At 31.4% G+C, this 15,908-nt stretch overlaps 1 protein-coding gene and 1 long non-coding RNA gene across 2 annotated transcripts in view; one reads left to right on the top strand and one right to left on the bottom strand.

The window, feature by feature from the left end:
• Nucleotides 1-15,908, bottom strand: part of LOC124418878 — a 668,817-nt gene that overhangs the window by 291,220 nt on the left and 361,689 nt on the right. The gene's annotated exons all lie outside the window — the stretch shown is intronic.
• LOC111676787 (achaete-scute complex protein T5) lies at nucleotides 86-1,845 on the top strand. The gene has a single exon (XM_023437765.2). The coding sequence runs from the start codon at nucleotides 526-528 to the stop codon at nucleotides 1,423-1,425; it is 900 nt and encodes a 299-aa protein (XP_023293533.1). The 5' UTR covers nucleotides 86-525; the 3' UTR covers nucleotides 1,426-1,845.

Here is a 15,908-nt window from a genome sequence, read left to right as displayed (position 1 = left end):
TTGCAGTTGTCTCTACAGGTAAACAAATATTAAAACTCAGAGTATTTTAACATATTTTAAAAACTAAGAATTAAGAAAATCTGAGTAAAATGAGTTTGTTCAATTTTTAATCTCAATACTACTAGGATTTTTAGGCCATAAAACTCACAATCAGAGACTAAAGAGCAGAAAAAGTAAAATTTTAAAGGGATGCTATCTAGAAGAATAACTCTCGTTAATAATATCCTGCTGAGAGTTACATGCGTGAGAGATCTTTTGTTAATGCGTAGAGTAGTTTAGAGTTGATCGCTTAGATTTTTTGGTTACCTGTAAAAGAGTCAGTAAATAGCAGGTAAAATTAAATAAAATATTGTCTTGAATGAAATTCCTTTAATTTGAGGATGCCAGAGGAAACCATTTAAATAGCCAGACGGCGCAGAGAAGGGCATCATTACATCTCAAGCATCCAAAGAGTAAACAACTAAAAAATACTTTTAAAATAAAAAATTTAAAAATAATACCAAATAATAAATTCAAATATCAAACATGGCTTTGGGTTCAGAAAATATGGTTTATCATCAACAACCCACACAATACCAACTACAGCAACACCGTGCTCAACAGCAGCAACAACCACTAAGGGAAGTTTTAAGAACTCGTAATGTAAACCACCAAAGATCTATAGCACCTGCACCATATACAAAACCTTCGGCAAACAGCAGCATGTTAGCCGGTACTACCTTGGACTCTAACAATCCAGCCGTAGTGAGACGCAATGCTCGCGAACGCTGCCGTGTTAAGCAAGTCAATGATGGTTTCTCCACCTTGAGAAAACATATACCCACAGCAATTATAGCTGAAATTAGTAATGGCAGACGTGGTATTGGCCCTGGCGCCGACAAGAAGCTCAGCAAAGTTGACACTTTGCGCATGGCTGCCGAATATATACGTCGTCTTAAGAATTTGATTGATGAAGTAGACAGCAGCAGTGATGCCTCCAGTGTATCTTCATATGGAGCAGCTTCAACGAGCTCACCCGTTTCATCATATGCCTCTTCAACCAGTAGCTCACCACCACCTTCTCTATATCTCAATCACACAACTGGCAGCAATAACTACTATCAACAACCACAACAAGCTCAAACCTCATTACCATACTGTCCATCTTTAAGTTATGCCGGCAGCTTTCAACAACACAATTTAATTTCACCAGCCAATTCCAGTACTTCCCAGGAATCCTATCAATTCCATCATTCACCAAATCATTATCAATCATCGGCCCCATCGACATTTGCATTGAATACACCAAATACTACACCCATTAAGTTGGAACCAACCTCATCATCATTCAGTTTTGATGATTATCATCATAACAATACCAGTTCTGCCTCATCCACAGACGATGAAGAACTTTTGGACTACATATCCTTGTGGCAAGATCAATAAATGCTGCAACGTCATCATCAATAAGCAACGATTTTGATAATCTAGTCTGCCTTTTAATGTTACAGCAAAAATAGAAAAAAAAACAACATACCATTGATTGGTCTTCGCAAAAGTATTATTCATTTTATTACAACACGGTAATGAATGAAAGAATGAATGAAGTGTGAGAAAGAGAGAGGAGTTTCTACCTCATGAATGATTATTGTTAAATGAAAATGTACAAATTAGTTTTAAGTTTTTAATTGCTGTGCCTGTTATTTTTTACAAACATATTTATTACGTAAGTTAGTTTTTGTAATTATCTTTAAATGGAAGACAATGATTTAAAAATATTTTAGTTTTATAGATTTATTATATTTTTTTAATTTTAAGAAATGGAGGACACTAAACTAAATAGACAATATTATTTTTTAAAAAGAAATAAAAAAATATTTATTATAAAGAAAAATTTTATTGACTTTTGAATTTTATTTCTAATGCATTTTTTCTTATAAAGAATAACAGATATTACGTGATAAAAAAATTGAAAAAGACTAGCTCTTAGTATCACCGAATAAAGCTCATATACTGGATTATGTTGACTATATGTCTAAGATATCTGATATGAATAACCCTATTTTAGAGCCCAGTATTTATTAACGATCCAATGCTGACATAGGGTATGAGTTTTTTATTGGTTTGACTATTAAAAAATGGGGATATCCGTTTAGTGAATCTTACCCACAGTAGTTTTAATGGCACTCTGGTCAATGGTATTCGTTGAATACTAGCTTCCTGAATAAATCCGTTTGACATTTTCGTTAAAGAGGGAGGTTATTACTTTAAATGTCTGCTTTAAATAAGAATTAAAAACACTGCAGATACTCTGGGGTCTGATGCAGATTATATGGATGAATATTGAGTTTCATAATAATAAAGGTGACAACCCTTTCAGGTTAGATAATTTTAAATTGAATCGAGGGTTCTATATTTTTCACAACAGGACTTTATTGGATTCCCGGACATCATCATATTCCTGGTTATAATATCACGGACTCTCTTGTAAAGGTGGGTTTCTCACTTGCAAGAGAGTTTACCGACCCTTTCGTAATCATTCCGCTCTAAACGTGAAAAAATATATGAGCTTGCTCAATGCGGATGGTCGACTGAGGCCACCTGCTCATTGGCGACGATTATGTGGCTCCATACAAGAAGACTTAAATTACCCAGTAATGACTTCTGTAGGAACTGCCAGGATAAAGGGGAAAAGATAGAATAACTCACTTTCTCCGTCCTAGCAGATCAAAGATTGAATCTGCTAGGTAGCTATTTCTTGCGTGACTTAACGGATCTATCGGAAGTTGTTATCCGAAAGAAAGACTCTATCCTATAATCGTGCGACAAACTGATTTGGTTTAGAAAACCAGAAACTTTCTCTTGTTTCTTGTATCACAAGCAATTTATTAGACCCAAGTATGTTCCCAATGAAGACATCACGAGGACGAACGGCTAACATAACCTAATATTCCTCGTGTTTGTTTGTCTTAACATCCATTACTTCCCAAACTCGTATACAAAATTACCTCAAAGTTATCTTCTACAACTTAAGATTTAAATAAATGTCATGTTTTAAAGGTTGGTAAATTTATTTTTTTTATTTTTGAAGATGCGACAAAAATATTCCTTTAAAATTCCCGAAAAATTGTGAGGACATTTGACATGTTTTCGTATAAGTTACGATTACTTGTATGACCTATTAATTTTTTGCGGACAAATTTTTATTAATCATCAAGTTGAAACAACTTTTTTTTTGTAAAAATGTAATACAATTAGGTTTTAGCGACTTTTAAGTATTTTATGCATTTTATGTTTTAAATAATATATATAAATATATACATATATTTTATCAATAATGTAAAATATCTGCTAACAAGATCTTCGAGAAGACATTTTTATATTTTCCCACAATTTTATCAACCGAAGCCATACATATAATAAAGAAAAGAAATGTGGGTGAAAATTTGTCACATAAATTTAAAAGTTTATGCTTCCACTGTTAAATATATAAAAATGGAAAGATGTTGACTCTCTTTTATCTACCCTCTTAGCTAAAGTGCTATGAAATGGAATATTATATTAAGGAAGCTGGGGGGGAAAAGTTTACAGTTTCGTAAAGTATAATATTTGCATAAAATATAAAAGACATTTACAAATAATATTTGATTAAAATCACGGATTTTTAAGCAGAGTCTCTTGAGAGGAAAAATCTTGTTATGCTAAAGGGCCTTTTTAGTGGAAGTAGAGAAGTGTTGTTATTCTCCTAAATTCGTGAAATAATTTGCTGTAGAAAAACTGGTGAGATTTAAAAATGACAAGCAGACCCCTTTTAAGGCCCCATTTGACAGCAATATTTTATAACTACAACTTATTTTTAGACCAACATTTAGATAGTCTACAGGAAGCCAAACATCAGCATTATTTTTTAAAACTTAATAAGCTCAAAAGCGTTAAAATGTTTATGCTGCCAAAACGGATGCTCATGTTCTGCCAGCAGACATATCGACTGGAAATCGACATAAGATGTTAATATTAAAAAAAAAAAACAACAATAACAACCTCGGCAACAATAAAAATAAAATCCCACTACTAACAACATTTGTTTAACTTAAATAACTTGCAACAGAAAAAAACCCAAAAGAAATCTGTACAATTCGGCGTCTGTGAATGATTTTACAACAGTTTTTCGAAGTTTTAAAATGTCCCCACTGCTGCTGTTGAAGTAAAATGACAATTTCTCGTTGTTGGTTTTTAATAGTGTTGTAAAGGGTCAAGATTGAAGGCAGCATCAGCAGCAAAAAAAAACTGTATAAATAAATGACAAAATACAATGAATTTACTTAAAAAATTTCAGGTGATCAATACATTACCACTTGAATATATAAAAGATCTTCATCAGACTTAATTTTGTTGTTGTGGTGCATGTTATAATCATGTTTGTAGTTTTTGAAATAAAACAGTAACAGTATCGTTATATCGATTTCAAAGCTTCCGTCCTTACGAAAAAAAATTAAATAAAAACACAACAAACAAATGATCAATTTTTATTTTTTCATGAACTTATTTTGCATACGATCACAAAAAAGACAATAACAACAAAAACATACTACATCCTACCAAAGTCATTTTTACCATTGATGTTGTCGGTGTTGGTGGTGGTGATTGTGGCATGTTGTAGTTGCACCAGCAGCAAATAAATATATTAAATTGGTTCACAATAATCTTGTAAACGATTTATGCTTTTGTTCATGTTTGTTTCTTAATCTGCATACGTTGCAACAACAACAACTACTATAACTTAAGTAACAAACAGACAAATACTGCATGCAACACAACATTGTGAAAACATAATAAAGCAACTACAACTGTACAATGGTGATTTGTTTACAAGCCTTGTAAGTATGGTAAATATGTTTGGTTTGAATTAACCCTATGAGGACAACATTAGACGTATCTAATTGTGGAGAATCATGATATCAAAAGGAGCTATAGATGTTGTGTCAATTTCGAATGCTTCACAGTGTCCATGGACAGATTTTAAAGATGGATAGATTTACTCTTGTATTTTGATTTCTTTTTAAAAAAGTACACCTACGACCGACCTTCGACCTGTGTGTTTCTAAACTCTTAGATATTTGAAATATCAGTTTAGCGAAATTGAGCTTTTTCTTTCAACTATAAAGTGTCACAAAGCTCATGGAAACTTTGTTTTAAATTCCACGGAAGTCTTTTTAATTTATGATATTTAGGAGACAACCTATATACCGAACTTAATGATCCTGCTTGTATATTTTTCTAAAAATAATGGATTTTATTTAGAAAAACTTTTTTGATAATTTTTATGTGAAACGTCTTTGTCAACATAAGTATGTTCCAACTCCAAAAATAACTTTTATGTTTATGTTGCTGATTAGTGTGAAAATCTGTTATATTGTCTATAGATTTTAAGTCATAAGAACCTTCGAAACAATGACACAATATACAGTGCTTCATAAAGTTCATTCACTTTTTTGTGTTATTTGGAAGACTTTGTTCAAATTGGAAGGATGTTACGCGTTGGTTTCTAAACTCATTGAACCGTCACTTAACTGCAAGAACCACTTCAGATATTATACGATTTTGTGATTATTATGGACCTAAAGTCTTCTGTGAAGATCCCTTTAACCTTGTTTGAGTCCATGCGCATAGGCACTACTAGGTTAATGAACGGGCAGATGAGCTTGCCAAAACGGGATCTGCTCTTGATATCTCCAACGCTGTTTTCGCAGCAACTCTATTCAGTTTTATCAATAGCAGTATCCTCAGATTATTTCTTCAAAAGGTAGGTCGAATAACCTAGACACATGTGAAAAAACAAGTTATTGTGACCCTATTTCAATTAGAAATGTACAAGACACCTTATAAACCGAAGAAGGCGGGACATATCGAGGATACTGGGTGAAAGGCAGCAATGCAAGTCTGCCGACTGTGACATTGGAACTGTTACAAAATAAATGACTGGTATAAAATAAACTTTATACAGAAGAAACCTAGAAATGACAAATTCCATCACAGCATTGATTGCTTGCTTTTTTCTATTTAATGGCTGCTTTATCAAAATTTTACAAAATTTTCGCGCTTATTTAAGGGTTAAATTTGTTTTGTTACTGTTATAGTTTTTTCTTTATCTCGCTGCCAATATTTGCGTTGAGTCTTGTTATAGTTTAATTTACTTTTTTGCATTTGTTACGAATCATGTTGTTTAACAGAAAGTTATTGGTATTCGATTGATTAAGTGCTGTGAAAATGTTGTTACAACATGTTACCACAGCAAAAAAAAAACGGAACAACATTTTATACATTTGTAGATACAAGAACACATAAATTTCATACATGCACTTTCCGTTACTTATTGTATGTTTTCACATATGTTTTTTTTAAAGGTTTTAAGAAGATTAATTTATTTTGTTAAATTTGTTGAATAATTGTTCAAAAAGTTTAGCGAATTTATACTCTTTAGGAAAAAAAGTAATTAAATGTAAAGAAAATTAAAAACGATACAGTTTCCTTTTTTATGGACTGACTCCCATTGTTAAATATAGTATAATCCTGACCTCTGACCCACCCGAGGGAATCATTGTTTTAAAACACAAATATTTTATTATATTTCTCCTCTCATATTTATTTTTTTATAATTTTCAAAATATCCTAAAATAAACCCATTCAATGGATCGCTTTTAAAATTTAATGTAAAACAAATTCATCAATAATTTTTCATTGTCACATTGATGATGTATTGTGTTCAGATATTATGTACATACATGTTTAACAAATCATCTTTTTATTCCCGCCATGTATTACATCAAATTCACATCACATCTCTCATCGACCATTGGGTTAGTTGGGGTGCAATCTCTGATTGATCCTCTACAAATACTCAACATATTTACCACAGTTTGTCAACGTTTAACTTGAACACATAGTGAGGTTTATGTTGATGATGTTTAAATAAATTTTTATACAAGAGAAAAACATGTTAGCGAAACACAAACGATCTTGTAATCAGAACATCCTTAATAAATCATAAATGGTACTTGAACTTGTTATTGTTTTTGTAGTGTGTTTTATTTTTTGAAAATTAATGCAAAAAAAAAAAATATATTTTAAAATTTATTTAAAACATTCAATAAAAATGATGGTATCCCTACAAAGAAAAAAAGTATGAACTTTATTGTTTACTGCACTGATATTAAGAGAAGAGCAAATATGTTTATTTAGAAATAAAAATGAGCTTTTGGTCCTTCGAACCGTCATCAAATAATCTGATGTAATGGACAAAGTTATAACATCTCAGTAAAATATTTTCAAATTTCGGTAATGTGTATTGTAGGAAATGTAGCTATTTCATATATTACTTGGTAATGAGTTGTCGTTATCAATAACATAAATTATTTCTTTTAATAGAATTTGTAGCAAATTGTCTATTGCATTTGTCTAATATGGAATTAGTTAGTGTTTCTAACCTTAGTCGATTCTGAAGTTTTTTCAAGAAATTTCGATCTATACATTGTACGCAGTTATTTTGTGGTCATCGTAAAGAAAGATTTTGCTAAGATGTTACAAAGATTTCGATTTGTAACATGTTGTAAGGCATTTTTGAAAATTATTTTACTATGGGTTAAGATGTACCTATGGTCTTTCATACCCCCATTAACTAATGAACAGAGTTGAAACCCGTCAGTACTAAAACTTGCTTCTTAAAACAAAACCTTCCTGCTGTTGAGTTCGAATCGTCTAACATCTAGACGTTTTTCGTTTATGAGATGATATAAATATTTTCATAAGTGTCTGGCTAATTCTCGGAGCTGAAAAATGTGGGCAGTTGCAATGGTTGGCAGGTTTAATCGGAAACTTGCTTCAGTATTAACGGTCCGACCTTCAAAAACATAATTGGTTGTGGTACTCTATACAGAATACGATGGTTGGACAAAGTACATTTATCATTCCTTTTGACGGCTAGTGGCAGAGCATTCGCAGAGACCATAACATTACCCCTGCTACATAGAGTGGAGTCAATGGCCAGTTAGTACTGACTGATAACTCCGTCAAAGTTCGTATATAATAGTCGCAAAGAAATAGGCGTACAAAATCTTAATCTCCATCATCCAGGTGAGTTACATATTGCTGCATTGCATTAAAAGAGGATCATAACGAATACAATGACTTGTTTGAAGGCTTTCTGTGGTAAAGAAAGACTCTACACAAAATACAGGATCGATTACTGGAGACATAACCTCTTTAAAAACATTGACAAAATAACAGTTTTATTAGTACTCATGCAAACAGAATAACAAACAAATTTAACCAATAATAATGATGAAGTGATACAGTACTTTGATTTCAGTTTCATTCCTTCCTTTAAATATACATATAAGTTGTTTTTATTAAACTTTTCATAAATACTATTAAAACTTGCTGTATGTCCAAACGTCCGTCTGTCTGTCCATTCATCGATCCCATCCATCCGTCCATCCATCCATAATTCTGCATATATGTATTTTTTTTTGGTACGAATATTATTTTTTCTTTCGTTTCTTATTTCAGCTCGCACGCTCTGTGCACTCTCTTTGTGTGAAAGAATCAGTTGAAGAAAGAACATGACAAACGTATTATTAAATTCACACAAAAAGCGTCCGTTTTTGCACCGTTTGCTGTCGCATTGAATGTCGCCTCATTCGCAGGCAAGCAACTAACAAATGGACAGCGTAAAGCGTACAATCGTTTAATGTATGAAATGTTGGTTGCTTAATGTTTTTTTATTCTACCAAAAACTATATGATCTGTCCATCCGTTGAAAGTATGAATACGTTGATGTTGCGTTATAGTTTTTTGTCATTGCATGTTATGCTCCAAAAAACTACAGAACTTTTAAATTGATTTTGAAAAAAAATTATAACTACTTGTAATATAATATATTGGGTATCTTAAGTTTTTAAATAAATTTGTAAACAAAAGTAAAGTTGCCTGGAAATTTTGCGATTTTAAGATTTCAAAATAATCAATGAAATGTTTTTCTGTAATGATTTATTAGATATTATAATAAATCTAGAAAGAATATATTATCTTTTTAATCAAATAATTGACCTAAAGACCGATATTTAAAAAAATAGTGTTTCTAAAATTCGTTTAATTTTTTTAAACCCACTGTCAGCAAATTCTTACGTGTTGCTCTTTTACAAGTAAACACGTACATTTTTTTTAAAAGCTTTAATAACTTTTTTTGTATTCTTTAAATGCTCCACCAGCAACGAATTGAAGTGAACAGATTTTGTTTGATATGGTGCTAAAGTACTCACCATGTAAACTGTCATGTTAAGTTTTCTCATTCATGGCAGTGATTTTTTGTGGTTCATTTTTTTTTTGTTTGTTTCCTTAGTTTTGGTTTAAATTTAATAAATGTATTTTATTTGTGACCACATGTGTCCTGTTGAAAAAAAGAACTTTTTTTATTTAAAACTCGAAAAAAAGAATCAAAAAACGAAATGAAAACATTATTTTCGTTTTATCAACTATAGTGCGTTTTGTTTCATGTAAGTTCAGCAGAAAAAACTCAAACGAGGTACTAAATTTTGCAGAGAACATGTTAAAATACTTGATGTAATTTACATAAGGAGGAAATCATAATTTGCAAAATCAGGACAATAAACAATATTTATGTAAAGGAATCAGTTAGAGGGGTTCTTCGTTTTACTTATTGGTATGAACACACTTTATAGGAAATAAGGAAGGATGTCGGTGTTCATTGTCATTTGAGTGAAGTTTGGAAATTGATGATTGTCAGTCGTTGTAAATATGAACAAATTAAAACAATAATTTTTATAACATTTTTAATAAAATTCAAATAATTCCTTTTTACCCCCAAAAAGGACAAGGTTTTGAAGCGGAAACCGAATTTTTTACTTTCTTTATTCATAAACGTCTTTAGTAAGGTTTACGTATCGTGGGTCGAATCAGAATTTGCTAGCTACTGGGAAGCACAACAGGGTTTAGATAGACTTAGCGCTTTATCACGCTATCAAAAAATGAAAATCATAGGAAACAACACATCGAAGCTATTCAGATTCTGTGGTTGTCAGGATGAAACCTCGGAACACATATTGTGCAAAGGACTCGTTGGGAAAAAATATTTGGTGCTGCAACACTAGCCCCGAAAGATATTTTCAACCTCTCACCAATCAAACGTGTTTTTTCATACGTGAATTAAACCTGTTATGATGAACCCATGGGCTGTACAAAAGATCTAATAGGATCGCAGTGCTTAAGGCTCTCTCTAATTTAATCTAAGGTTTGGCTTTCACGAATGTATAGAAATCTCTTTAAAAAAGTGGGAAAATTAGAAATCTTAATTAGAAAGTTATTATAAAATTTGAAATGCGAATATCTTCTAAACTTCTCTCATTAAATTCATACACCATCACATTTCAAGAAGCCCGGCAATAAAATAATGATCTGTAGTAATCTATCAGACAGATCACCTTAGTTTGGATTCATCAGTATTGATCGGTAGCCAGGCAGCCCTACTCTTATTCTCTACACTATAACATCTTTAGCAACCAGACATTATATGAAAGTTCTGTCAAGGTTTGGTAGTCTGACATTAGCTTAGTTTATGTTCTAGCTCATACAGATTGATGCAGTCTTGTGAAATCGGTGTCCCTTGGACACTACTTGACTTTTGCACGTAGTAAAGTACCGCTCTCCTATAGTAGATTTTACAACATGTATAATATTATGGAATGGAATCCAAAACGAAAAGTTTGTTTTGTCTTAATTTATACACATACCCAGAGGATCTCTGAACGCACTTCAAGTTTGTTATAAGATCCAAGATCAAATTTATACATAAATACTTTCTCCACTAAAAAAATCGAACAGAACTTTTAAAAATTACAGATTTATTTCTAATTTTTTATAAAAGTTTTCACTGTGCACCATCTATTGCGGAATATACCGGTCATTGAACTGCTATAACCGTAGTAAAGTAAAACTAAACTTTAAAACAAGAAGACAACACAAAGAAGATTGTTTCCTTAGTTTTCTTTTTCACCATACAATTAGAAAGACTAACAAAAGTTTATATAATCTAATATTGACAAATGAAATTACATAAATCAAGCAGGACACCAGTAATAAGACAAGGATAAGCAAGGCATAAGTAAAAAGGACATACATATCATATAAGATCATCACAGAAGTCAACAAACAAACAAAAAACTGAAGCACACCAACTAATAGTAGAGTATTAACACGAAAATATGTACTTGAGTTGAAATCCATCGACATGAATTGAAAAGCGTGCACCTGCTGTGCGTGAGGCCAGCCACAGAACACAAGCATAAAGCGCGAAACAAATACGTTGTTTGCAACAATACCAAACTCTAATGCAACAAAATTACGCAAAAATCCTTAAATACATATTTAAACTTGACCAATACGATTGATAATAAGGATGAGTGTGTTTGTCTGTTTGTCTGTCTGTCTATCTGTTTGTAAGTATGTTTTTCTCTGAAGAAAATAAAAACCTTAAGATTACACCTGCAACATTTACAGGAAAAAAAGGACTTTTTATAAGGGAAAAATTAATATAGTAGGGATAAATAAAATGATCATTGAACAGCAAAAATAAAGCAAAACAAACAAAGGATATGCCAAAGCAATAAGTATAACAATAGTAAAAACCTGTAAATTTAATTTTCAGTTGTTACTTTTTTCAATTTCTTAACTCAGAGACATTTGAAATTGTATCTTTAAAGCAACTAAACAAACATAGATACAAAATAATTATATCCACAATGTACATATAATTGTTGGTTCATTGTTGTAATTATGTAGTAATACTCTGCCTTGCACTTGTCGTTATGTCAGTCAAGTACGATTATTGCCTTAAATAGAGGCAAAATGCATCTACAGGTGGGCGTTAACGTTAAACAAGCCTTTCCAGTTTATTCTTAAATATCTTTCTATTTGCCTTTGTTAATTTAGTTGGTAAACGCCTTTAAGTAGTTTCTTATTATTTGCTTTAATTTATGGATTTTTCTTGTTGAAATGTATGCAATTTCTCACTCCTTATCATAGATTTCACACGACATTTTGGTGACAATTTTATGGTTTTTAAAAGAAAAATATCTTTGTTTAGAATTCGGAACTTCTTTTGCACTTGTTGTTATGTGTTTTTGTTTCTATTGTGTTAGAAATTTCACTTGATCTCTATATATTTGCGGTTGACTTTAAAGATAAGACATTCATCGAAATTTTTGTATGTATATACTTTGTAAAATTCTGTAACAGATAGCTTTGTCCGTCTATCTGTCGGTGGAAGTAACGAGTTTGAGTTAACAAAACTGGGCTTTTTATGGATATGACTTTATCACACACTTTATTTCGAAGTATATTGATCATTTTTAATGAAAAATGCAAAAAGTGTTTTCGAAGGATATCGTAGGATATTATCTTTTTAAATTTTGTAGCTGTATAACTCAAATAAGAAAAATCTTGGAGACCGGTGTCCCTTATACATGAACGAGTTAAATGCTCTAAAGATCGCGATCTAAATCATTTATGCGAAAACAGAAAAAAAAACCGGTCAAAAATCCAAAATAATGCGTCTCTTCTTAAAGTGATAGTTTCGTCTTGAGATTAGTTAATTGCTCTGTCGCCATTAATTTCATGTTATGGAATTCATATTAAATGAATCAATTAAGTTGGTGTAAAGAGCATAAATAGGTCAATGATATTGAGTTATATTTGTCCTAACTATTTTGGCATTAATAGTCCAATATTAAAATTAATGGTTTTCTAATTCGAAACGTCTAGCCAAATAGGGGACTTCAATCGTAGAATAAATTAAGGTCTGTTATGCTCTCTTTCCCATTGAAAAAATTGTGGAAAACCAAAACATAATTTCCTGAACATAGGTTAGGCTACGTGGTCGCTAATTATCTAGAAGTCCTAGAGGTCTATTGTAATATCTTTAGAACTGGGGCCTCTCTATAATGCCCCCAGGTCAAGCTTACTATTAAGCTTTAGAAGGAAACAGATAATAATGCTGGTATCAGTCATAACGGGATACTGTACTATTGGCAATCATGCCAGAAGAATGGGTCTCCAATATAAAGACTACTGTAGGAGTTGTAATAATGAGGAAGAAGGAGAAACAATACTTCACTTTCTCTGTTATTGCCCATCATTCAATGAAAGCCTTGCTGCTTTATCTTGTCTGGAGGAGCTATGTGGGATATGCCTGAAGAATATCCTAAACTTTGTGAATCAAACTGGTTGGTTTAAATCCGGAAGTAGACAGTAACAATCAAAAGTACTCCTACGATCACTAGGGTAACACAATGGGACCGCGACTAGGTGGACCCATGTGAGCCACTTATCCTTGATTGAGTGGCTTCTTACCTAACCTAACCTATGTTGAGAGAATGGTTTCTCTCCCTAAACTCATAAAAACCAGCCGGTGTTCCTAATAAAACTGATCATGTTTACCAGTAGCGCATCTCTGAGACTGTCCAGATCATGGAAAAGAGTTCTATCAAGATAAAGTAGTCTATGATCTTGTAAGGCTGGGCATTCACATAGAAGGTGTTGCATGAATTACATTCCCTCTTTGCCTAAAAAGCTTCTACATCTGACATCAAAATTCTGGCAATGATAGTGAAGGTGTTTCACTGTAAAGTAATGCTCGTAAACATAAGTGTCTAATAAGAATAAGTAGCTTCTCGTGCTGCTCAAGTTGCGTACGAGGCTTTCATGCTGCTCCATTTGGTGTTTCCAAGTTGTCGTACGGAATTCCTTCAGTCCTGTTTTAAATAAGCCTTCAGTTTTGGCTTCATAAGCCTTCAGCCTTATATCAAGTTCATTAGCTCTTTCACTAACTATTAGAAGATTATTCTTTTTTTTTCTACAATTCAATATATCAACAGTTAAAATTAAACATTCTGTTTCTGTGCTCTTTCACTAACTATTAGAAGATTATTCTTTTTTTCCTACAATTCAATATATCAACAGATAAAATTAAACATTCTGTGATTTGGAAAATGCTATAACTTTTAGGTTTACGAGTTTTTATAATATATGTATATCAACAGACCTATTTTGTTTCACAGTTAGAAGTCATTCGTATAACAGCACATTCCGCAAATAAATCAAAATATTCGATCTAACTTCTTAACCAGTATAATCTGAAGACGTAGATAAATTTCCAAAATTCACTTCATACCTAAAAAATATATACATAAGTCGCTAGTTATAACACTAAATTTTGTCATATTTGGTTTAATTTATTTGAAATATTTAAAAGCCACAAGTGGCAAAGGTGGTTCTCTTGTAATACCTTATTCACTCTATCCGTTTGATTCGTGTGCAGCTGATATACAAAAAGGATTAAAAATTCTAAATTTTTAATAAAAATTTATTGAAAAAATAACAAATTTAGAAATTACCACCCAAGCTAGAATATCAACAAAAAACCTAATAAGTTGGCTCCCTAAAAAAGGGGAAACAAAATATAATTTAATATAAAGACCAGCAACTAGTTGTTGGTTTAAAAAAAAAAAAAAACAATATTTTCCATATCTCTTTTAGATAAATACACAAAAAAAATATCATATATACTACTTAATCGGATTAAATTAATTCAATTTTAAGATAAAGAAAATAAAAATAAATTTCAATAGAGAACACTTGAAGCTAAATATCTTTAGAAGTTGGTGTGTATGAATGAGTAAAAGACAGCGTGAATGAAATAGTTATGAAGCAAATCGGATCAAAGAAAACTATAAGAACAACAACAACTAAGGTAAAATACTTAATTGCAGTTTTAATGTAAAGTGACAATCTCGTCTATACTTAATTGCTGCAATTTTAGTTTTTGTACAAAAGAAAAACTCAAAATTAATCTGGTCATTATTATAAATTATAGGCTAGATATTAAATTTAATAAAAAAATGTTAAGAAAAAATAAAAAAGACACACAAAAGGCAAAGGACAACTAAAACACACTTGTTCGTTAAGGATTTTTCACTTACAAACTAGAAACGCCTAAAATTCCTATAACATATATGCAACCTGCTACACAATTTAACAAAACTCTCCCTTAATATTTAAGTCTTAAAGTGCGTGAGTGTAGCACTACTAAATATTATAGCAACACTCAGCAATATCATAAAAATTTTTACAAAGGACGTGCCAGGACAATAGTTTAAATACACCGTGTCATATCGATCACTATAAAACAATAACACTAAGCTGATTATATCCTAGAAAAAACGGAAAACTGAAAACGTATTTTTTAAGACCAACTAATGATTTCACTTTTCTTTTGTTTTCTCTCTTTTAAAAAGGCGGCATATTTTCTTTTTGTTAACAAAACAAAAACACTTACAGTTTGTTTTTCAGCACGTATTTGGGGAGTTAAATGATTTGCCTAAAATTTTTTTAAACATTTTAAATAAATTCTTAGAAAAACGCCTTAATTTTAGCGTTTTGAAAGAAGTTTTTATAATTTCTTTTAAATTCAATAAAGAGAAAATAAACCACCTAAATTTTACTTTTTTAAGCCTGAATTAAAGTAAAATTATCTTTCCTTTATTTGTTTTACTGTTTCGCTTTTCGCCACCTCCTTGAATTATGGCTTACGGTTACAAATGATTATGATTGGCAATTTATGGAACTTTCTCATATTAAACGTAAATAAACTTTCATTGATGAAAGTCATCAGGTTTGTTTACTTTACTTCTTATTACTTTGCTATAGTACATCCAGCCAAAGTAATAAGAAGCAGACTTCAAGGTTGTTGCTGGCAGCTATAATTTGGCTTTCGTGTATATTGGCAGGCATGTGCCTTGTGTATAATTCACATTAGTAGAATGGAAATGTTTAATTAAAAGAAAATTTTAAAAAATAGT

Source organism: Lucilia cuprina, chromosome 3, assembly GCF_022045245.1.
Source record: "Lucilia cuprina isolate Lc7/37 chromosome 3, ASM2204524v1, whole genome shotgun sequence".
Lineage (NCBI taxonomy): Eukaryota > Metazoa > Arthropoda > Insecta > Diptera > Calliphoridae > Lucilia > Lucilia cuprina.
Note: the sequence above shows the minus strand (reverse complement) of the source record. Positions and strands in the feature narration are given on the sequence as shown.